Below are 24,364 nucleotides of genomic sequence, written 5' to 3'. Positions count from 1 at the left end.
GCCCTTCCCAAGTAGCACCAATTGCACTGAGAAGGTGGCCTAGGATAGGAGTGAGCCTAGGGGATGTGAGACATCTAGATGGAGGACACCCAGACTGCCTTCCACAACTCTGTCCAACACACCTCCCCCAAGAGCTATCTCTTCTTCTGAAAAATCACCCCTTTGAGCATTAAAATGTAAGGGGGAAGAAAACAAAGGGAAATTCCAGGTCTTCCAAGGGGTGTGAGACCATGGGATCTATAATCTGTGGAAACCTTTCTTCCTTTATCTGCTTCCTCTTGCAAGACTCAACGCAAAGGACACGCCCTCGAAGGCTTCCCCGCCCTCCCCAGCACCGTCGGTGGCCCCTCCTTTGAGCTTCACAGCTTCCTGCACGTTGTCCAGGATCCCCTGTTACACCCTCCATCAGTATTGACTTTGATCAACACCTGCCCCACCGTGCTGAGCTCTACCACTCCCACCACCCAGCCCCTAGCATCAGCCCCTGCACATAAAAGGGCCTCAAAAGAAATGACTGTGAACGAATGCGTGGATTATAGGTAGTCACCAAACCTCAGCAACGTATTTATAACTTCAGTCCACAGCCTACAGGAAAAATGCCCTTCCTGCCCAGCCCACCAGACTATGGCCTTTCTCAAAAGGGGAGCCCCCAATGGGCACTGTAGTCAGACATGCCCCTTCTGACCTTAGAGCTCAAAGGAGGGGAGAGCTGGCTTTCCGGATTTCCCACCTGCAAGGAGGTAGAGGAGTGCTTGACCCCAGGGTGGGAAGGAAGGAGAAATGGAAAGAACAAGTGAAGTCAGGTTGGGCATGAATGAGGGCATGAACTTGTCGAGGAGGCCGACTTCAGGGATAGAGACACACAAGCAGCAGCCACGGAAGGCAAGGTTCCCAGCAAACCTCCCGCCAGAATCTAGGGATGGGTCTCCCCACCACCTGGGCTGGGGAACCAGAATTGGGGGTGTGTTTCAAGGGAGGATGCAGCCAGACGGGGTCAGATGTGCTCCAAAGCCCATCATCGCCCTACCGCAGGGCAGGGAAGAGGAGTGTGGTAGAAAGGGGGATGAGAGTGGGTGTGCGGAAATAGACCGCTGATTAAAAATATTTGCTCACTTCAACTGCCAACGTATACTTGTTTGAGTGTGTGGCTTGGGTAATATTTTATTTCTCTATAAACAGAACTCTTAATATCCCTGCCTGAGTTATTTGCTTTTGGATTATCTCGCCAACATCTGGGGCTCGCCCAAGGACGATGACGTCCATCTGCACGACCAACAGATCCCTCCGGAAGCAAGACAGAGGCCTCCTCAAAGCCACATTTCTGGCAGTTTGGGACGTTCTGTTTTTATCTCTGCCTCCACTCATCAAAGATTCAGAAATACTAAGATCAGACACGGAAAGCGCTGCTGCCCAGACAAGAAATGTTAGCGGCTCAAAAGAGAGGTTTACATGTCCCATTTTGTTTCAAAACCAGACACCAGCGGGGAAGGGTTGGGTTGGCCAGAAGAAATCAGACTGACAAGTCCTGCCACAAAGTGCAACCACTCCAAAAATGGGTGGCTACAAGATTAAAAAAATATAAGATGGCAGTTTTAGAAGAAGTTTTCATTTCTTTGTTCATGTACTTCTTTTTTTTTAAGGTTTTATTTATTGATTTTAACAGAGATAGAGAGAAAGCATAAGCAAGGGGAGGGGCAGAGGGAGAAGCAAGCTTCCCGCTGAGCAGGGAGCCCCATGGGAACTCAATTCCAGGACTCCGGAATCATGACCTGAGCCAAAGGCAGCCACTTAACGAACCGAACCACCAGGTGCACCAAGAACGAGTTTCTTAAACAAATGAATAGAGGAAATTTTATTGACTGCTGGGGGCCGTCGTGGCCAAATAAAGAGCAAATGAGCTACCTTGTATGTTTTGCGTGCCTCTGCAGAAAGCCACTGCTAATTGCCCATAGATCTTGTCTCTGCATTAGGCGTGCTCTGCAGACTCTGCTGCAAAGCCTGTGTAACAGTTTATGTAAGGAAGTAATGGTAAGAAAAATTCTGGTTTTTGCAGCATCTCCTTCCCTCAATCCCAGAGTGAGACTGTGCTGAAGTCCCCCCACCCCCAAAACCGAGGGGTGGGAGGAAAGTGGAGCCTGGGGAAGGAGACAGTCTCGTAGACCAGCCCATGGGCTCACTGCCGGGGAATTCTGGAATAGTGGGGAAACCAACCTCCACTTCTCATTGCACTCCAGGCGTGGAGGGGCTTGGGTACTAGCGATACCATCCTTTCTGGCGGCGGCATCCCAGGGAGGCTTGGACAATGGGAGCCTCAGATAAGAGAGCTGTCCCTGAATTTGCGTCTCCCTGAAGCCACGGTTATTTGGGATTTACTGTTATTTGCAGCTCAGCCTAATCCAAACTAATTCCCTACTTGTGGGTTGAATAGCAGACCCAGAGGAATCTGACCTCTCAGCCACATCAAATCCATCACTCCCCAAAGCAGAGGTGGTGGCCCATTTAGAAACCCAATGAAGGGGGCACCTGGGTGGCTCCGTTGGTAAGTGTCGGCCCTCAGGTCATGATCCCAGGGTCCTGGAGTTGAGCCCCACATAGGGTTCCCTGCTCAGTGGGAAGCCTGCTTCTCCCTCTCCCACAGCCCCTGCTTGTGTTCCTTCTCCCGCTGAGTCTCTCTCTGTCAAATAAATAAAATCTTTAAAAACAACAACAACCCAATGAAGGCCATGGGTGCTGTCCCAGAAAAAGGCTGGCATCTGAATATGGCCCCCCCACACCTCGATATTCCTCCTAAAGTCTCTGCCCAGAGCCAGGCTAAAAACCTCTGACAAAGAGAGATGCAATTAATTAGTATGCCCCTCCACCACATCAGGCCCCTGTTCTCCCTTGGGGTCACCAGAGTGCAGAGGACCAGGTTTCTGCGGCACCCGTTCCCTCCAGAGGCTCCCGCCCCGGCCTTATTGCACATTTGTTGAGCGCTTGCCCTGCCGCGCGGGGCACTGAGCTAAGCGCCAGGGCCACGGTGAGCCCCCCAAGGAGCTCATGGCCTGCTGGGGAGAAGGGGTCTGAGGAAACCAGGAGTTCTGCTGCAGGGAGGAGACAACATCAGAGCTGGACCAATGGATGAGGAGAATTTTGCCAAGTGGCAAAAGGGTTGAAATGGGCGCCGTTTTAAACAAGAACTATGTCATAGAGAGACGCCTGGGTGGCTCTGCTGGTTGGGCATCTGACTTCGGCTCAGGTCATGATCTCCAGGTCCTGGGATGGGGTCTCATATTGGGATCCCAGCTCAGCCAGGAGTCTGCTTCTCCCCCTGCTTGTGCTCTCTCTCTTTCTCTCTCAAATGAATAAATAAAATCTTAAAAGGAAAAAAAAAAAAAAAAAAGAACTGTGTCATAGTGATGTGGACGGCCCTTGGCACGTTTGGGGAACAGGGCACGCAGACCAGTGATGCCCCGACAGAGAGTGGTGGCTGATGGGTAGGCCGTGCCAGCTGCATGGGACCTTGAATGCCGCGCTAAGGATTTGGACTTCATGCTGCTGCAACAAGATGCCAGAGAATGACATGATCAGATCCAGCGGTGACAAGAAGGAATGAGGGGAGGAGGGAAGGAGATGAGAGGCTGGGGGCTGCGGGACTTTGTCTGGGGGCCGGGTGCCTGCGGGCGGACAGGCAGACAGGACAGCTCAGCTAACAGCACCTGGAGTCCTGAATCCCGCAGCTCCCACGCCAGGGAGGCCCCGCCTCCTGGAGCAGGCGCAACTGCCCTCCTGTTTTTGCAGGTGGGTTGTGCTTCCTCCCCTGCCCCTCTTCCCGCCTCCCCACATCTCCCTGGCTTGCCCTAAGACAGCCTTTCATTCCAGAATCACAGAGAAACCTCAGATGCAGACACTCCCTGGGGGATCTGACTTCCTTTAATTCACCCTCATACAACAGCTGGATCCAACACACATTTCCTGAGACGCTGCCAGCCCACAAAGCCCTTTGAGAGAGGCACGGATGAACCAGACGGGTTCCGTAAGGCACACGGGCGCGAGGACCGGGACGCTAAGAACCGCCCATCCCGCAAAACAGCCTGGGATCTGCGGCACATCAGGCTGCGGGTGTTTGGGGAGCTGAGGAGAAAAGGATTCACCCTTCTGGCTGGAATGGGCCTGAATTAGATTTAGAAAGTCTCAAACGACCCCACGGTTTAAAAAAAAAAAAAAAAAAAAAAAAAAAAGGAAGATCTGGGTTTCAGTTCTCTCTCGGAGCTGTGTGTGTGATCACAAGCGAGTCACCTCACAGAGCCTCTGTGTCCTCATTTATTTTTTTTTTTATTTTTTATTTTTTTTTAAAGATTTATTTATTTATTTGACAGAGATTACAAGTAGGCAGAGAGGCAGGCAGAGAGAGAGAGAGGAGGAAGCAGGCTCCCTGCTGAGCAGAGAGCCCGATGCGGGACTCGATCCCAGGACCCTGAGATCATGACCCGAGCCGAAGGCAGCGGCTTAACCCACTGAGCCACCCAGGCGCCCCTGTGTCCTCATTTAAAATACAGACTTCACTTGCAGTGCTGGGAGGTTGACCAAATACGATAAAACTGAGAGCCTGGGGATGGGATTATAATCAGCGTGGTCATTAGGCAGCCTCCAATGTGGCCCCCACTGGCCTGCCTCCTGGTACTGTTGCCCTTGGACTCCTGTTCTGAGTGTGGGCTGGACCTAGTGACTTGCTTCTAACCAGTAGAATATGGCAAAAGTGATGAGATGGCACTTCCAGGATTAGGTTACAAAAAGACAGCCCTTAGGTCCTGCCCACCCCCTCCGGCTGTCTTGCTCACCTGCTCTGGTGGAAGCCAGCTACCATGTGATGAGCTGTCCTACGGGGAGGTCCACAGGGCAGGGACAGAGGGGGCCCTCCTCAAGGAAATGAACCCTGCCCACACCCATGGGAGAGCTCTCGCCAGCTCCACCCCAGTCAGCAGCGGAGATGACTATACCCTGGCAAGCACCTTGAGAGCCGCCGGGGCAAGATCTGGATCGTGGGAATTTACTTGCGGAAATACTCACAACGGGGAGTAAAAATAGCTACTTGCAAGAAAATTCACAGAAGCCTTATTTCTTGTGGCAAAAGTGGGAAACAGCTGTAAAGCCTACGTGGAGGGAGGGGTTGGTTAAATTACGGTAACATCTGTGTGACAGGCTATCAAGTAGCCAGTAACAAGAACGGAGTGGGAGCTGGTATGGTATGATGGACAGGATATACTTCGTTCAAGGGTAGAACAGTGGCATCATATGCCATCATTTGTGTTAAATAACCAAACATATGCTTGCTTACCTATAGGCTTACAGCTCTGGAAATAACCCAGTAGTGGGGTTGCCTCCAGAAAGGAAAACTAGGGACAGGGATCAGGTATGGGAGAGAAACCTATTGTTTTTTCTTTTTTTTCCCCCCATTTCTCCCAAAACCTAATTGTTTTTATAAAAACTTTTTTTATCTTTTGAGTTTTAGACCGGGTACATTTATTCGTGCAAAAATATCACCTTATAAATTGGGATAAAGAAGAGCATTCATAGGGACGTCTGGGTGGCTCAGTGGGTTAAGCATCTGCCTTTGGCTCAGGTCATGATACCAGGGTCCTGGGATTAAACCCCACTTTGGGCTCCTTGTTCAGCAGAAGCCTGCTTCTCCCTCTGCCTCCTGTTCCCCCTGGTTGCACTTCTTCCCCCGCCACTGACAAATACGTAAATAAAATCTTAAAAAAAAAAAAAAAAAAAAAAAAAAAAAAGAAGAGCCTTCATAATAACAGAACAGTCATTTATGTTCATGACAAAAACCTCAAAGGTAACGTACACATGGGTGAAGTTTGGGAAACTGCCACTGTAGCACGTGATTGTTTTCCCACTAGCTGCAAAAGCCACGACTGTGGGCGTGGCATCTGACCAATGACACACCAGTGTCAGGACATGCTCCTATTTCTGCACTGTTTGCTCCCCTTCCAGATGTCCTGCTGGGTTATCAAACACCGCATCGTGTGCTAAGGGCCAGCACAGAAAGATATCCTAATGCAGGACTCACAGACTCCGTGCACCAGACATCGGAGGGAACGCTTCGTGTGCATCATAGCATTCACCTTCACAGTCACTAGGGGGCACGAACTACTTATATCCCCAACTACAGATAAAGAAATAAACTTTAAGAGGATAAGTGACTTGCTGGAGGTCAGATGCTTGTGGGGAGTTTGGACTCCACGCTTCCCACCCCAGAGCCAAGCCCCTCACACTGGACTGAAACTTGCACATGGAAGGTGCTGATGAAGGCTTATGACAGGAGCCCTGGTCCCTTCCCTCGGATTTCCGTTAGGGACAGAGGCTCTGCTCAGGTGATGAGTCCCTCCATGACTTCCTCTTCATTGTATCTCCATAGCACCCAGGACATAGTGTCGAGTAGAAACTCAGAACATGTGTATTGATTGAATTCAACCAACAGATGTAGGAAGGATACTTCTCCCAGAACCCCTGGAGTTCCCCGAATGGTGGTGCCTTGCCTCTCCACAGGGAAGCCCTTTGGTGCCTCTCACCCACATCCTCTCATCCAGCCTGGGACGGCTAGGGTGGAGTTCAGAATATCCCCCAGTCCCATCAAGTACGGGTAGGGATAGAGAAGAACAGACACCAACCAGTCTGCTCCTGCTTGGGGCCCCGCAGGTTAGACAGAAGGACTTTGTTAATGTTCTTGTTTAAGATTGTATTAATTTATTTGAGAACAAAAGAGAGCATGGGATGGGAGAGGGGCAGAGGGAGATGAGGAAGCAGATGCCCCACTGAGCTGGGAACCCAACACGGGGCTCGGTCTCAGGGCCCTGGGATCATGACCTGAGCTGAAGGCAGAGGCTTAACCGAATGAGCACCACCACCCCCCCCCCACCACCAGGTGCCCCTAGACAGAAGGGCTTTTTTATACACAGCATAACAGAAGAGGTCAGGTTCAAAAGCATTGGAGCCAGGGGTCTAGAAAAAGCAGCCGGCCTGCCTGCCGTGCCTTCCCCAGAAATGGGAATCCAAGACCCTCATGGGGGTGAGCAGGAGAGAAAGAACTGTGATTCCCCCAAAATATCAGAACTGGAAGAGGACCAGGAAGGAAAAAGCACCGTTCCAGCTACACACACCCCCCATATTACAGAAGAAGCCACAGAGGCTAGAGAGATCTGATTTGCCAAAGGACAGTTAACAACGTGGCCAAGACCAGCTTCCTTCCCCTGAAGCCCCCTGTGATGCTCCTATCACCTGGGATGGGGATGTCCTTATAGTTGTGTTCTGTGAGGACTCAAAAATCTTAATTTGGTGTCTGTGGAGATTTTCTAAAGGGACGGGGTATTGAGTGGCTCTACTTCCCCTCCAAAACTAGAGCCACACCCCCCACTAGAGATTTCACTGGGGGAAAAAAATGGTTCCTCTGCTTTAATGAAGAAAAGTTGGAACTCATTATGCTCCATCTTCCCTCCTTCCTGCTTGGCTCTCTGTCCTCCATCCACCCCCTCCACTGCCCATCCCCACCCGCCTACAGCCTGGGTCAGCTGGAGCTCGGTCCAACCCCCACCCACCCCGTCCAGAGCTCCGCTGGATCCCTAGGGACTCACCTGGGACATCCGGGGAAGGGTTGAGAATCATGAAAGCATCTGACAGGCCTGCTTTGACGGGGTGCTGGGAGGAGCTGATTTCCAGGACAGGCATAGGGATCTGTGGCAGGAGAAAAAAGGCACCATCTACCCCCCCCCCGCCCCCCAAGCACCCCTGGGCCAGCCTAGAGCTCCCCTCTGATCTCCAGATGTATCTGCCTGCTCAGCAGCACCTCTCAGAGGACTCAAAGACATCCCAAATCCAATGGTCCCCATCCAAATTGCAAGTCTCTCCCACAACTTCTCCAGCATATTCACTTTTTTTCTTTGCTCTTAGTGGATGGCACCTCCATGCAGGCCAGAAACCTGGGAGTCACCCCCTTTCGTCCATCTCATCCACCCTCCACCGAACACATCTCCAAATCCTATTAATTCACCTGCCCTCTGGCTCTTAGATCTGTCTAGTTCTCTCCATCTCACGCCACCTACTCCAAGCTGACATCTTTCTCTGAAACCATCCCGCAGCCTTCCCTCTGAGCCACCAAGAATCTGTTCTCCACTCTGAAGCCAGAGTGACCTTTCTTAAAGGCAAAGCTGGGTGTTCCCCTGCCCTTGCTTGTCCCCTACATTCTCCCCTCCAGCCTTGCTTTCTTCCAAGGCTTTGTACCAGCCATGCCCTGTTCTGCCACAGGACCTTTGAATGTGCTTTTCCCTCTCCTCTTGGCTTCCTGTTAAGGAATTCCTTTGCTTCCTGCAGATTTCAACTCTGTTCCTCAGGGAAGCCTCCCCTGACCTCTGCTGAGATAAAAAGCCTCATGAAAAAAAGAAAAGGGGGAAAAAAGCCTCATTAAAGGCACTCCTGACACCGGGCACCTCTAACTTAGGAATACTTGTCACAGTGGTGATTCTACACTTGTCCCTGCAATTACCATCTATCTCCCCAACCAGACCTACAGCTCTAGAAGGGCAGGGCCTCCAGCCATCTCATCAACTGCTGTCTCCCCAGCACCAAGGCCTACGCCTGGCACATTTGCAGGTTCTCTACAGATAGTTGCTGAATGAAAGACTCCAAGACCCAGCCGTCTCTGCAGCTAAGCTCGCTCACCTCTTTGTAGCCAAACACAATGCGGCCATCGTGGTGCAGAGCTGCCTGGAAAGTGAAGCTGCCCCTGTCCTCCCGGCCTTGGAGGTAGACGTGGTCCCACTGAACAATAAAGACTGTCCCTGGGGAGGAGAGGAGAGAGCCGGCTGGCCAGGGAGGCGGGCCCCGCAGCAGCTTTGGGGACCAACACAGGTGTGGTGGGGTGCTGGGTGCTCAAGTGACAATCCAGGGAGAGTAAGACACAATCATGGCCTCTAACGCTTGTCACCTCTGCTAAGAGCCAAGCACTTTTCTCTTCCTATCTCATCAGATCCTGCTAGGTGGCAGGCATCCTGTCCCCATCTTAGAGATGAAGACAGTGAACACAGGAAGGTGGGTAGCTGCCTTGCTTTGTGACCGTAAGCAAGTCCTTGTCCTCTCTTGGGACTGCTCTAAAGGGGCTGACTAAGTGAGCCCCTGAGCCAGGGGGCGTTTGTAAACTCTGAGATCTGGTCTCACCATTGTCAAAGTAAGCGACTGTCGAATTCTCAGAGTAGCCGGGGTTGAAGTTGGCCATCAGAGGCGCCACGTACTGAGTCGCTGTGAGCATCCGATGGATCGTGTCCCCCATGAAGATGAAGCCTGGGGGAGGGGGGTTAAGGCAGAGGAATCACCAGAGAAGACCTAGAGGGGTGCCTTCCTTATGCGGAAGGGACAGTGCAGAGGGAGCTGGAAGCGAATCTTTTTTTTTTGGAAATGAATCTTGGACCTCTCTGTTCCCCACCCCCGCCTGCTGGGCTCTGGGTCTAGTGTGTACAGAGCAAAAGGGCTCCAGAGCAGAGAAGGCTCTCCCTGCCCCTCCAGGTAGGCACAGACTCCCACCCCTCCCTGTCCCTGGGAAAGTGCACAGGAACCTAAGAGAGGCTCCTCTTGTCAGCCAGGAGCCTGATCCCAAGAGCCAGGCTCTCAGGGAAGTCTCCTCTCTCTCTCATTCACAGACTGAAACACAGGGACCACAGGGATTGTCCAGGCTGGCTGGAGCTGGCCGAGACACACACACACAGACACACACATACACACATGCACACACACACACGCAAGTCAGCCAACGTCGGGGGACGTGGTCCAACACACACACTCGTCTCCCTCCTGAGACTGGGATCCCAAGAAAGAGCCCAATGCGGGACCCTCCACTGCCTATCCGTACACCCCCGTCTCCACTGAACCTTTCCAGGTAGGTCCCTTGGGTTCTGGCTGAGATCTCCAAACCTCCCCCAGTCCCACCGACACAGCCTTACCTCCAGTTGCTATGGTGATCTGCCGCAGAGGATGCCCATAGAAAGGAAAATCAAAGGACAAGACCACTCTCTGCAGGGCATGGGAGAGAATCAGCATGGGCCAAGCTGTAGGCCAGGAGGCTGGGCACCCACACTGCCCCATGCTTGTCTGGACAGAGCAGGGAGCAGGCATGTCCAGGACAGGCCGCCAGGACCACGGGTGGGCACCTTAATTCAAGGCAGCACCCCGGCTCCAGAGTTCCCTGGAAAGCACCTCCCAGATCATGGACCTCAGGCCACAACCCTGCCCACCGACCAGGCACAATGCCTTGGCCCCCAGCCTCCCAGCCCAAGGCAGCCCTGCCAGGGACTGGCCTACTTACCGAAGCCTGCCGGTGGGTGTTGGAGAGGATTCTATGGACCTTCACTTGGCTCTGGTTGGCCTTGGCCACATCCACCCACAGCTCGCGGCTGCGGGGCTCGTTGGGGCCATACAGACGGGACACATAGTAGTTGTGGTTGTCCTCCTGCCACCACCCGAGACAGAGAACACAGGAGGTATGAGGAGTCGGGCTGGCCAGGAGCCATCCTCTGCCCTCCCCAGGAAGTTACCGCCCTCCCTCGGGCGAGCCCTGTGGCCTCGAGTGCTGGTTTCGGCCTGGACATCCTGGGCCATGGATCATGCCCAGGCCAGAGCTCAGCTTGGGGCATCAGCAAGAAATAGCCAGGGCAGCTCCAAACAGAGCTATGGTCTTCAAGGAGCTCCCAGACTGAAGGGGACATGTAGTCTCTGCTCGGGGTTACCCTGCTTCAGGGAAAAGAAAAAAGTGGATCTTAGAAGCCCCCAGTCTGAAGATGGAAAGCAGAGAGGTGCCTCAGTGACTCAGTCCGTTAAGAGTCCAACTCTTGGTTTCAGCTCAGACCATAATCTCAGGGATCTCAAGATCGAGCCCCGCATTGGGTTCTTCTGGGCATGGAGCATCTCTCCTTCTCCTTCTGCCCCCACCACCCCCTCAGAAAAAAAATCAATAGATAAATTAAAAAAAAAAAAGATGCAGGTAGACTCTTGATCTTAGGGAGCTGCTAGTCTGATGGAGGAGGTAGGCCTTAGGCAAGTAGGACACACAGACACAAACCCTTGAGTAGAGGGAGAAATCGGAGCCCACATGACAGTCACCAGAGGCTGAGAAAGCCGAGAGAAGCAGCTGTGGTTCCTCTGAGACATTTCTAACCTCTACCATGAGCCCAAAGCAGATAAAGAACAAGCCAGAATACAGCCAGCTGGAAATTAGTTCTGTAAAGCCTCTCCTGCACAGAAGCATTTAGGGCCAGGATTTAAAAGAGGGCAGGAAACAGTTATCAGAAAGGGTGGCAGAGCCCGGGTAGGAGGCGATGTTGTAGCATTTCAACCCATCTGGGAGTGCCAGCCACAGGGAGAAGGAGGCAGAGCCGGCCGGTGCACTTGGCTGCGGCTGAGGAGATGGGGCTGCTGACCCGTGAGGAGCCCTGGACGCAGCGGGTCATTAATCAGGCTGTCCAGCGGCCGCGGCTGCAGACACAGCAGAGCAGACAGACCATGTTCTCCCTGCCAACCTGCCAGCTGCCCAGCCGGCCCTTGCCCTGGGCCCAGCATGAGCAGGGACAGGGGATGCCTGTCCTCTCCAGCCGCCAAGAGGCAGGCTCTGCTCTTCTGACAAGTGACGTGCTCTGGGGACCTGGGGTCAGGGCAGGGTTGGGGGAAGATGAGCAGGAGAAGCATGGTGTGGCAGGGGAGGGGGGCCTCCCCTCCAGCCTCCTGATCCCCCCCAGCCCTCCACCGGCCCTCTGCGCGGCTGTCAGACAAATCTAAGGCACATGCAAGGCCCCATCACTCTGCTCACAAGCCTTCTGGGGCTCCCACAGTCCTCTCCTCTAAGACCAGACATTCCCACAGGCGAGGGCTGCCTTTATCGATGGGGGTGAGGCACAGGGGATGTGCTCAACTGGAGGATTTGCCGATGAATGTGTCGCAGGGCACAGCCATGGTGGGAGGGGGGCCTGCCCCTCCCCCGTGCCACAGCTACCATTGCACATACTCGTGACCGGAATGGGATCATGTTACCAAGCAAAGCAGGACAACAGCCCACAGAGAACAGACCTGGGCAGGTAGGGTGGGAGTCAACCAAATGCAGCTCCCACGTAGGAACTGGAGCAGACCCGTGTTGAAAAACGGCTGCTTGGAGGCTTGGAGAAGGGTCTGGTTTCTATCACCTGCTTCCGGGGACTCATGCGGTGAGAGCTTTTGCCAAACCTCCAAGCGTCAGAAATGAGGGCCCCCCCAGGCAGAAGCCACACTCTGCCGTGGGTCGGAAACCCCAAACAGATGCTAACTTGTGTGTCTGCTGCCTCAGCTAAGACGGCAAAGGGTGGAGTGAGGGGACGCGTCTCCTGGGCCCCATCTGAAACCAGGTCAGTCTCGCTCAAAGGCAAAGGCTTTTCCTTGGTCTGTTGTTTCTCGGATGTTTAAGCAACTGTCCCCACTGGAAGGTGACATGGGCTGCTTTTTAATCATTGGTTAAACTCTCTCACGTCAGGGGTGCCTGGGTGGCTCAGTCAGTTATGCGTCTGCCTTAACAGTTAAGCTCAGGTCATGATCCCAGGGTCCTGGGATGGAGCCCCGCATCAGGCTCCCTGTCGGCAGGGAGTCTGCTTCTCCCTCTGCCTCTGCCTCTCTCTCTCTAAAAAAAATAAATAAGGGGCAGCTGGGTGGCTCAGTGGGTTGGGCCTCAGTGGGTCTTTGGCTCAGGTCATGATCTCAGGGTCCCAGGATCGAGCCCTGCATCGGGCTCTCTGCTCAGCGGGAAGCCGGTTTTCCCCTCCCTCTCTGCCTGCCTCTCTACCTACTTGTGATCTGTGTCTGTCCAATAAATAAATAAAATCTTTTAAAAATAAATAAAAAACAAAAAAAATTTTTAAAATAATAAAATTAAATAAATTAAATAAATAAAATCTTTAAAAAAGAAATAAAGTCTCCCCCATCAGAAGGACCAGCGCAGGTCCTTTATGGGGCACAGAGCTGAGGGGACTGTGTCATGTTCATCTTGTCACCCCAGCACCTCCCTAGTGCAGGGCTTGGCACCTGGCATATGGCAGGTGTTAGGATCTGCCTGCTGAATTAGTTGAGTCACAAGGATCCTGCAGCTGCTGGGGCCCGAGGTTGTGCTGAGAACATGTGAGGTGGTGACAAGGACAATATCTTCCCTCAGCACTGAAGGAAGGGTGAAACACAAGCCCATTGTGAAGGACCCAGCTGCCTCCTCTGAGAATCCAAGTCTGTGGAAAGCCTTCCAAAGCTGGCATGTCCTGCTCGCAGGTGGAAGTCCCCTGACGCCTCAAGCTCTTCCCTGAGGAACTGAAGCTAGAGAGGGAGACACTTTCCAAGCAAGGAAGAGAGACCCTGGCTCCGCTGAGCAGCAGGTGGACGTCCGTACCTCTGTGTCATCGGGGTGCTGTCCTAAGTGTGACTTCTTGTCCACAGAGAGGAGAAGGAAGACCTTACATGCACTTGGCTTCAATAAATATATGTTGAGTGAGTGAAAAAGAGACTAGTGTTGACTTGGGCCTGGAGAGAAAGAAAGCAGCCTTGGTTTCTGACTGCTTTCCTGGACTCTGAGTCAGCCTGTCTGTCATCTCTGGCCCTTGGAGCCCACGGTAGGTCTCTACCTCCTCACTGTAAACCTTCCTCCTGACACAGCTCAAATAGGAGCTCCTTGGAACCAGAAGGGCACTAACCAGAAGAGGCTTGCTCCTGGGGTGATCAGAGGGTCTTCCAGGGACACCCCAGACTGTCCTTCACCAGCACAGACAGTGAGACTCTGATTGGGAAGAAAGAAGTGAGAAACCCAGTTTCTGGGAGAATTTTCCCTGATAACACCCAGGCTGCCATGTTTTTCTTCTATAAAGTTAAGCACTGCTGGCTTCTTCTTCTTTTAAGATCTTATTTATTTAGGAGAGAGAGAGAGAGAGAGAGAGAGAGAGTGTGTGTGTGTGTGTGTGTGAGCGCACAAGTTGTGGGAGGGGAAGTGGGAGAAGCAGACTCCCCTTTGATCAGGAAGCCCAATGTGGGACTTGATTCCAGCACCCTGGGATCATGACCTGAGCCAAAGACAGACGCTTAATGGACTGGGCCACCCAGGCGCCCCACTGCCGATTTCTTGACTGACTATGGAGTCATGTGGAAAGTCACCAACCTAGCGGGCACTTCCCATTTGTTACTGCGGACCCCTGCTCACGCGGACGCCAGCACCAGCAGTTTTGATAGAGGAAGTCCACCCATGACAGAGATGGATACGTGCTTCCCCATAACCATTCTCTCCTTCTTCCTTTAGTTTCCAGGTAAGACTACGTGTCCCAGCCGTCCTTACAGCTCAGTGGGGCTACATGACTATGCTTGACCAATGGAAGACCAGCAGAACAGTCGTCCTCAGTAGGAATGGGCAGCCATCTTGGACCACAGCAGAGAAGGCACATGTTGCAGAGGCGAGAGCAGCAAGACGGAGGGAAGCTGGGTCCCCAACACCATGGAGACAGTACCTCACCCCCCACTTCCTTACACTTACACTATTACATGTGGGAGAATAAACTCGTGCCGAAGCCCCTCATGAGTTGGACATTTGTTATAGTAGCTGAATCTGCGTCCTAATTAATACAAGGAAGGTCCTGAGAGGCCTCCTCAGGCCGGTCAATCTGAGGGCTTCCTCGCTGTCATCCATGTACACGCATTTCCTAAAAGGATTTAGAGGCTGTGCCTGATGGTGAACTTGTCCCAGGAATTTACCCCGTTCAGGCCCGTCAGTGTGTTGGGCCTGCAGTCCCTGGGGCAGTCCCGTTCCCCCTGAGGGCAGCCTACGGCTTGGAGGCCAGAAGCTATGACGGGGTGGCCTCACAGCACAGAGGGTCAGGGGGCATAGCCTGAGCCAGACTATTTGGCAAGTCCACCAAACGGAACTGTGTTCCCTTGAAATCAGTGCAAGAAGCTTTGGTCAGTAATCCATGTTCGTTCTGGAAGGCGGCATGCCATGGATTTCAAACCTTTTTGGTCATGAAATCTTTTCTTCCAATTAACCTTCCATGGAAGCTCAGTACATAAATCATATCAAAGTTTGGCCATTCTGGGGGAAGGAAAGAAGGGCCTGGAGCCCAGCCTGCTGGGTTACTTCCTCTTCCACCACCCTCCACTCCACGGCAGCCAGTGCAGGGAAGTGCCTCTGTGAACCCTTAGGGTTCCATGGAGTGCACTTTGAAAACCACTGCTCTGGAGTCAGGTGCCCGGGCTGCGAAGTCAGACAGACCTAAATTCAAAACCTGGCTCCAATTTTTCACTCTCCTCTCAGCTTGAGTCCCTCCTCAGTAATCTCGCACGCAGAGTTCTTGAAAGGATTAGACAAAACCTACCCACGTACACTCTCAGCCCAGTGCCCGGTCCACAGTCGGTGTTCGCTAAATAGGAGCTATTACGATGATTTTGTTGGACCTTTCCAAGAAAGGTTTTGCTTGTGGAGGCTGCCTCCTCCAAACCAGCCCCAGCCCCATCCTGATCGTTTGCTGTTACAGTGTCTCTTCTGCCTCAATTATTCATGCCTGGAGCCTGCCAGGCACTTCATTGCTGACAGCGGGGCGGCATTTGCCTTGGCTGAGCTCAAGACGTTTCTGGACAGGAGCTCCGGCTAAGCTGTCACCATCGGCCCGTCAACTGCCAGCCAACTGGCAGGTGAAAATGCTGGGGCAGGCCACCAAGGGCACCCTGCAGGGCCTGCTGGAGAGGTCTGGCCAGCCAGGCTTGTCAGGACGGGGCTCCAGGCAGCTGGGTCCAACCCAGGAGGTGCTGATGGGATTGCTGGGGGAGGCGGCATCCCGTTCCCTGACTCCACCATCCCACGAAGCCTTACAAGACCTATAGGGATGTTCTCCAGATCCCTGTATCTCAAAATGTGCCCCCAGGGACCAGCAGCACCTGCATTACCTCGGAGCGCCTTGGAGATGCAGAATCCCGGGCCCAACCCGAAGCCTCAGGGATCAAAGTCCAAATTTGAATGAGCTTCTCAGGGGATTGATTCTTCACACAATAAAGTTTGGAAAGCACTGGTCTAGAGGCACCCCCTGTCTGGACCAATATGTCAGGCATTTTCATCCGTAAGGAGATGGTGTGTTAAACCCTTGGACTCCAAAGGCAGAAAGACCTGGGCTCTTGTCCTGGCTGTCACCCACTAGCTGTGCAACCTGAGGCAAGAACTTCACCTCTCTGTTCCAAGATGGTATTAGAAATATTCACCTCTTGGTATAGGTGGGTGAATTCCATGTCAAGCCATAGAATGAGGTCTGCAATCAGAAAGGACTTCCATAACATGGCCTTTTATTCGTATTTTCCCTTACCTCATATAATAATAATATTCTCCATCTGCCCTCTGGAAGTATTCAAGCCTCAGGTTAAAATAAACCCACACAGAAAACGTGTCATCACAGAGTGCAGAAAGCGGGTCTATCCTGGAAAGGGAGAGGACCCAGTCCAGACAAAGAGGCAGCGAGATCCACACCGAGGGTCCAGGGTAAAGAGGTGTCGGGATGGATAAAGCAGACCTAGGAAGGCCCTGGAAATGGGGTGTTGGACCAGGCTCAGAAAGAGGATGGGGACTAGACACAGCATTTCTAGACACAGCATTTCTCAGTGCCCCCAACACTTCATGGAAATGGAAGAATCATCCACTTTCGGTAACTCCCTATGGGGAGGAAATATCAGCCAACCAGGGATTTTGAGAGCATAAATATAGATCCTATCACCACACAGAATCAGGACAAGGCAACATAAAAACAAACACAGACCTCCCCCATCCCTCAACTGGTCCCATGTGGCCACATTTCCTTCTAGCCTTTTCCATATGTATATAACTTTACATGGTTATAATCCTGTTGTGTGGACTGCTTCTGTCAGGTTTCATGATCTCTAAAGCAGTTTTTGATGTTGAACTTGGTCTTTTAACCATCACTTAAGAAAACCCACAATTTTCTTAACTATTTCCTTATTGTTGGGGCATTCAGGTAACTTCTAATTTTTATGCTCTCATAGATACTTCTGTGGTGAACTTATTAATGTACTTTCCATCTCCAAGATGGTTTCCCCTACTTTAAAGCTTTAAAACTTCTGATACAAAGCAGTGCTTCTCAGACCCTAATGTGTATGCAAGTCACCTGAGAATCAGATACTGATTCGGCAGGGCTGGAGTTTCTGCATTTCCTTTTCTTTTCTTTTCTTCTTTTTTATTTTTTTTAAGTAATCACTACACCCAGCGAGGGGCCGAAACTCACAACCCCAAGATCAAGAGTCCTATGCTCCTCTGACTGAGCCAGCCAGATGCCCTTCAGTTTCTGCATTTCTTTTTAAATTTTTTAAGACTTTATTTATTTACTTGACAGAGGGACAATGAGAGAGGGAACACAAGCCAGGGGAGTGGGAGAGGGAGGAACAGGCTTCCCGCTGAGCAGGGAGCCTGATGCGGGAGCTCTATCCCAGGACCCTGGGATCCTGTCTTGAGTTGAAGGCAGACGCTTAACTGACTGAGCCACCCAGGCGTCCCTCATCGGATTTTTAGAACAACTCCATGAGTCATTCTCAGTCCCACCTTATAGATGAGGAATCTGAGGTTCAGAGCACATCCGTGACAAGGATACCTAGTATCTGCCATACCTGGGACAACAGTAGGGTGATCAGTATCCTAATTTGCCTGCTATTGGAATTTCCCAGGACAATGCAAAACCCAGGAGCATTCTGGGAACACCAAGGTGATTGGTCACCTAGACAGAGTCAGCTAATGTTTATTATTCCTGACCCTGTGCCAGGCCCTTAATGTAGATTCCTGTAGAATATCTTTACAATTACATTTAGACAATAGCATCCCCATTTGACAATGAAGAAAGGTTAAGAAATTTGCCCAAGACAAAAAGACAAACAACCCAATTAAAATGGGCAAAGCGGCAAAGGACTTAAGTAGACATTTCTCTGAAGAAGATATACAAATGGACAACAAGCCATGAAAAGATGCTTAACATTATTAGTCAATCAGGAAACACAAATCAAAACCACAATGAAGGGCTCCTGGGTGGCTCAGTGGGTTAAGCCGCTGCCTTCGGCTCAGGTCATGATCTCGGGGTCCTGGGATCGAGTCCCGCATCGGGCTCTCTGCTCGGCAGGGAGCCTGCTTCCTCCTCTCTCTCTATCTGCCTCTCTGCCCACTTGTGATCTCTCTCTGTCAAATAAATAAATAGAATCTTAAAAACAAAACAAAAAATCACAATGAATATCATCTTACATCCATTAGAATGTTCTAATTTTTTTTCTTTTTTTTTTTTTAAAGGTGATGTTCATAAACAGACTTGTAAAGAGATAATGCCCAAACAGCTATTGTAAGCTGATCAGAGCTGGTTCTAGCAAACTAATTTGTAGACGTATATTATTGTCCTTTTTTAAAAAATATTTTATTTCTTTATTTGACAGAGATCACACGTAGGCAGAGAGGCAGGCAGAGAGAGGAAGGGAAGCAGGTTCCCTGCTGAGCAGAGAGCCTGATGTGGGGCTCAATCCCAGGACCCTGGGATCATGACCTGAGCCGAAGACAGAGGCTTAACCCACTGAGGCACCCAGGTGCCCCTAGAATGTTCTAATTTTTAAAAAAGAAAGACAGTAACAAGTGTTGGCAAGGATGTGGAGAGTTTGAAACCTTCACACATTGCTGGGGGAGCATAAAATGCTTTGACTACTGTGGGAAACAGTTTGGAGGTTCCTCAAAAAGTTAAACATAGAGTTGCCATTTGATCCAGCAATTCTGCTCCTAGGTATGTGGCTCAAACAGTTGAAATCAGGTCCTCAAACAAATACATGTACTCACATTCACAGTGTCAATATTCACAACTGCCAAAAGGCAGAAATAGCCCAAGTGCCTATCAACAAATGAATGAATCAGCAAATTATATATATCCGTACACTGGAATAGCATTCAGCCATGAAAATAGATGAGACTCAGAAACATTATATTAGGTGAAAGAAACCAGACACGAAAAGTCATATGTCGTATGATTTCAGTTATATGTGAGACATCAAGAAGAGGTAAATCTATAAAAATAAAAACAGAGATTGGTTCTTGCTTGGGGATAAAGGAAGGGGAGATGGGAAACAACTGTTTAAATGGTACAGCAGTTCCTTCTGGGGTGATGAAATATTCTGGAACTAGATAGAGGTGATAGTTGCCCAACACTGTGAATGTATTAAATGCCCTTCATTTTAAAATGGTTAATGTTGGGGCACCTGGGTGGCTCAGTGGGTTGGGCCTCTGCCTTCAGTTCATGTCATGATCTCAGGGTCCTGGGATCGAGCCCCTCATCGGGCTCTCTGTTCAGCAGGGAGCCTGCTTCCCTTCCTTTCTCTCTGCCTGCTTGTGATCTCTGTCTGTCAATAAATAAATAAAAGTCTTTAAAAAAATAAATTGGTTTATGTTATGTGGGCGCCTAGGCGACTCAGTTGGTTAAGTGTCCAAGTCGTAAGTTCATGAATTGTGGGATTAAGCCCCATGTTGGGCACCATACTTGGCAGGAATTCTGTTTGGGATTCCCTCTCTCCCTCTGCCCCTCTCCCCATGTGTGCACTCTCTCTCTCTCTAAAATAAATAAATCTTTTAAAAAATAATAAAATGATTAATATTATGTTATGTAAATCTCACCTCAACACGAGAAAAAGAAAGAAGAAAACCAACCAACCACCAACCTGCCCAAGAAAAGGATCAACAAGAGTAACCGTTGTGGGAGATAGATGTCCTGGGGCTGAGCAGCCACGAGGTGTCCTTGGCACCCGTACTGAGCCCGGAGCGGGTGGGTGAGGAGATGACAGGACCAGAAAACTCGCATTTTGCTCCTGAATGTCAACCCTGTGAGATCAGTATTTACCACCCCATCTGGGAAATTCGAAACTAGTGGGGACTGCAGGGATTCCTTAATTGAGGGGTTCAGCATCCAGCCCAGGGTCAGGAAACTGGTACCAGCCAGTGCAAAGGTTGGGGCCCAGTACTGCTAGATTGTTTCCATAGCACTGGAGACTGGACCCTTGGGCTCCACATCCTACCTCCCCAAACACCCCTTCCTCTTACAAAACCCCTTATCTTCTCTCTTCTCTTTTCCCGAGCTTCCCTTCCCTCCGCCCACATTACACACTACTCCTGGAATTCTCCCAGGTTCAGCCTCCTCACCTCATCCCTTCCCCTGAGCCCACTGGCATGGTACGGTCTTCCCACGAGCACAGCTTGGTCACCAGGTTCTGGGCTACGAGTCTGTCTGTCTGTGCCATTCTCCCCCAGGCCCTTCCATCTGGGGAGGAGGTCTCCTAGAGGTCTCCTTTCAGGAACTGCCTCCTTTGGGAGATTATAGAAATCAGGCAGGTATTGCACTCATTTGTCCCTCTTGTTGTCTGCCATCTTGGACCACATGGTACCTGCCTGGACGCAGGGTCCCTCAGCATCCCTGGGGCTCCCCATGGTGGGGAAAGAGCAGGGAAGAACTTCTTGGTCAGAGAGGAAAGAAACTTAGGGAGGTGGGGCCCTAGGGAAGACTGGGGTGGAGGAGAGGGTCTTTCCTACCATGGAGAGAACTATTCTATTACAGGAGAACCTCCAAATCTGAACGTGTTAAAGCTTGGTTCCTCCCAGACTGTGGGCTTGATCTGAAACAGAGAGCCAAGAAAACCTTGGACTAGGATTGGAAATCCCCAGGATGGAAGAAGAACTTTGTCCAAGGCTTCCTTTCCCTTCTAGCCTCTAAGAATAAACTGAGCCACAACCCAGGGTCTCTGACTTAGTGTCTCCCCTCAATTCCCAGTCCACCCCCTCCAAAAAAGTTGCCAGTGTTCCAGGGCCTCAGAATTGGTCTTGGTGGGAAAATCTCTGGAAATCCTGGTCCAGACAAGAGTCCTAGTTCCACTGGGGCATGGTGGTAGAGTGGGTATGAGAATAAAATCTAAGGAGAGGGCTTTGGCCAGGAGCCTCAGAGCTGCCAGCTCACCCTGGCAATGCTGGCTGGATGCTCAAGGCCTCAAAGCCAGCACGTCTGGTTGGACAGAGCACTGTGGTGAGGTCGTGAGCCCAGGGTGCTGGGCAACAGAAGCTGAGCTGAGGACCCCAGTCAGGCATCTACCCTGAGTCTACCCTGGGCAGAGGGGCCAGGAAAGAGGGATGGCTAGGGAGTCTGGACAGGGATCTGGGGGGAAAGGGGATGGGAAGAAAGTGTTGAGCCAGAGGAGGCAAGATAGGAAGATGGCTAGAGAGACTGGGCAGAAGGCCGGAGCCAGAAGGGAAGCCCATGGCCGGGAGTGTGAGAGGCCTCGGGGGTGGGTATGTGGGGCAGCAGAGGGAACGGAAGCCCACCTGCTAGGCCCTCGGCCCCTTGATATGGCCCCAGAGCAGAGTTCCTGGTGAGACTCAAGAAAACCTTCTGAAACGGACCAAACCGAATCCACTGAAATATCCTCTTCCCACCACTCCCCACTTGCCTAACCCTTTGCCACCAAGTCTTAGTCTAGATGGGGTTTCCTCTGGTCAAATAGACTCCAGGTCTCAGAGACACTGAGCAGAGACTCATGAAGAAGCAGGTGTCTCTGGGGCCCTTTGCTGGGCTCCGGAGTGGCCGAGGCAGCCCGCTGTCCGGGGTAGGGTGGGCACACAGCGTGGACGAGGGCGGGGGTGGGGCGGGGTTTGAGGCCCAGCTGTGCTGAAGGGGGTGATCCTCAGTGACCCCCATCAAACACCACTCAGTGGGTTCCAGGAGAGAACGGAGCTCGGGGCCCCATGGAGGCCCCCGGCATGAGGTCACTTGGGTCGCAGGTATGGGCCCCCATGTTCTGGTGGTATGTAGCTCTGCCATTCTCTTATGTGTGGGAACCCAAGAGTAGAAGAGAGTTGGGGTCCTTGGAGGCACTGAGTCCAAGGACGGACCCTAGCATGACCTCTTCTCTTCAACAACCCCGTCTTCCGAGATTTCCAGGGAGGGGGACATCCCTACTTCCTCTGTTCCTTCAAAGGAGGCCCTCCTCCCTTGTGCCGGGCACCCATGGCAGAGTCTGGAAAGTCTCGGGCCTCACAGGGCTTCCGTTCCACGGGGAGGACAGGCAATGTAAACAAATAATAGATAATTCGGTGCAGGAAGTGATAAGTTCTATGGAGCAAAACAGTTTGTTCCCTCAAGAGCAGTCACAGCCCCGCAGCTGTGAGAAAACAGCCATCTCTCTTGAGTCTTCTCAAGAGAATGGTACCAGCCATTCTGGACTCCTCTGGTTTCTAGATAACCACCCAAAAGGGGGCACAAGCCCCTCAGTGTATGGTCAGGCCAAGAAATGCCCCACACGATCTCTAGAGCCCTAGCTCTTGTTCCGGGTTTTCTGTGGGTTTCCATTGGTTTCCACTAACAAAGTCAGCTTTCCCACCTCCGTCCTTGGCAGTCCCTTCACACTCCTGACTCATCTCCAGCCTACAAGCCGTGAGGAGCCCCGCATCTTTTCCTCATGAACTACTGCTAAGCCCCATCTCTCCCACCTTATTTTAAACTCAAGTGCCAGGATTTATATTTATCCTGGTAGTTTCAGCTGGCGTGAGGCCGACTATCACTCAGCCTGCCAAGGCTGTCTTCCGGATCCCAGTCTGATATCCGAACTCTCTTCCAACTGAGGTAGAAGTCTGATCACTCCTGTCGCTCAGGCAGAGCTGGGCTCAGCCTCCCGGGCACTCAAGAGGGGTCTCCGGCCAAGGGGGCCTTGCTCCTTCACGTGGGCTCTCGACGTGTGGCTGCTGAGGGGGCCGCAACACTCCTGGGTCATCAAGGTTAGCCATGTCGTACCTGAGAAAGCTTTGTGTTCTGCTGGTCATTCTAGTAACTGATTTTAAAATTCCTTTGACATATTACAGATCAGAAGTTCCCACACCTATATGGCCAGCAGAATTCCATGGGAACTTTAAATTTTTTTTTTTTAAGATTTTATTTATTTATTTGAGAGAGAGCGAAAGCAAAGAGAGATCACAGAGGGAGAGGGAGAGGCAGACTCGCTGCTAAGCCGGGAGCCCGATGCAGGGCTCATTCCCAGGACCCTGGCTGGGATCATGATCTGAGCAGAAGGCAGACACTTAACTGACTGAGCCACCCAGGTGTCCCTGTGTTGTTTTTTAAGTTCTGGGGTTATTGAATCTATATTGGTTCTTGCTGATCCCCACTGCCCTTTCTGAATGCCCACAGACAATGGCTTCCAGAAGTCTGCATTTCTGTGGCTCTTTGGTTAGGTCCCCTCTGCATGGACTGGGACATGGCCCTGTAACCCTGGCATCTGGCCCAGAGAAAGTATCAGTTCTTTAACCGATAGTTCAACAAACCTGGAGGTAGGGAGGGTAGGGAAGGGTGTCCAGGGGTCCCCTTACTCCCCTTACCTCTCCTGCCCTGGTCTTCTATTCCATCATTCCACCATGGCTCCTTGATTCTCCAAGATCAGGGAGAAGGGGAACACAGGGCAGAAGGGGAATTGAGTTGGGGCTTTGTTCTCTGAGGTTCTAGCAGGTTCCATCTCAGAGAGGGATGAGGTAAGGTGGTGGGGCCCTGCCCTCAGGTACTACATTTAATGTGGCACCAACAAACCCAGCCATAAACATTGACAATTTAATCATGCACTATCTTAAAATAGAAATGAGGGCCAAGAAATCCACAACGAACAAAATATCAAATTGTAAATAGACAGGATCTGTACTAGTGCCAAGCCATGTCAGAGCCCGAGGTAAAAGGAAAAATAAGTCACGGAAACGATGCAGAAGGAGGGAGAATTCAACCCATTTATGACCCTGCTCCCTCCCTACCAGGCTGCTGGTTGGCTCTGGTCCCTCTTCAGCCCCCACTTCAAGGACTAGTAAATGTGGCCCCTCCTCCTGGTTTGGGTCCCCACCCTCCCTGCCAGCTCCAGCTGGGAGCTCTCAGATGCTCCCGCTCCTGCTGTTCCCAAAGCACTTTACCACCCCCTGCTGCTTTCCTTCTCTCTGCCCATTCCCGGGGAACCGGTCCCTGCATTGCACGCCCCCACTGGAAAGAAAGACAGGAAGGAGCGAAGGAAGGAAAGAAAGAAAGGAGGGAGGGAGGAAGGAAGGGCAGAGCAGGAAACAAATTTTTTTAATTTCAAAAAAATTTTTTTTTAATTTTTAAAATATCCTAAGATAGAAAAAGTATTATATCCGTGACACAAGCACAGAATGTTTGGGGCGCCTGGGTGGCTCAGTGGGTTAAGCCTCTGCCTTCAACTCAGGTCATGATCTCAGGGTCCTGGGATCAAGTCCCCCATCGGGCTCTCTGCTCAGCAGGGAGCCTGC

At 51.5% G+C, this 24,364-nt stretch overlaps 1 protein-coding gene across 1 annotated transcript in view; it reads right to left on the bottom strand.

The window, feature by feature from the left end:
* PLXDC1 (plexin domain containing 1) overlaps positions 1 to 24,364 on the bottom strand; it is a 56,294-nt gene that overhangs the window by 21,083 nt on the left and 10,847 nt on the right. Inside the window, exons 3-7 of the mRNA XM_059149300.1 lie at positions 10,340 to 10,483; positions 9,978 to 10,047; positions 9,199 to 9,321; positions 8,704 to 8,822; positions 7,620 to 7,719 (exon numbers count right to left, since the gene is read on the bottom strand). Of these exons, the coding sequence (XP_059005283.1) occupies positions 7,620 to 7,719; positions 8,704 to 8,822; positions 9,199 to 9,321; positions 9,978 to 10,047; positions 10,340 to 10,483 (556 nt within the window). The remainder of the gene's footprint in view (positions 1 to 7,619; positions 7,720 to 8,703; positions 8,823 to 9,198; positions 9,322 to 9,977; positions 10,048 to 10,339; positions 10,484 to 24,364) is intronic.

The sequence above is a fragment of the Mustela lutreola genome, chromosome 15, assembly GCF_030435805.1.
Source record: "Mustela lutreola isolate mMusLut2 chromosome 15, mMusLut2.pri, whole genome shotgun sequence".
Lineage (NCBI taxonomy): Eukaryota > Metazoa > Chordata > Mammalia > Carnivora > Mustelidae > Mustela > Mustela lutreola.
The sequence above is the reverse complement of the archived record's forward strand: the minus strand, read 5'-3'. Positions and strand labels throughout refer to the sequence as shown.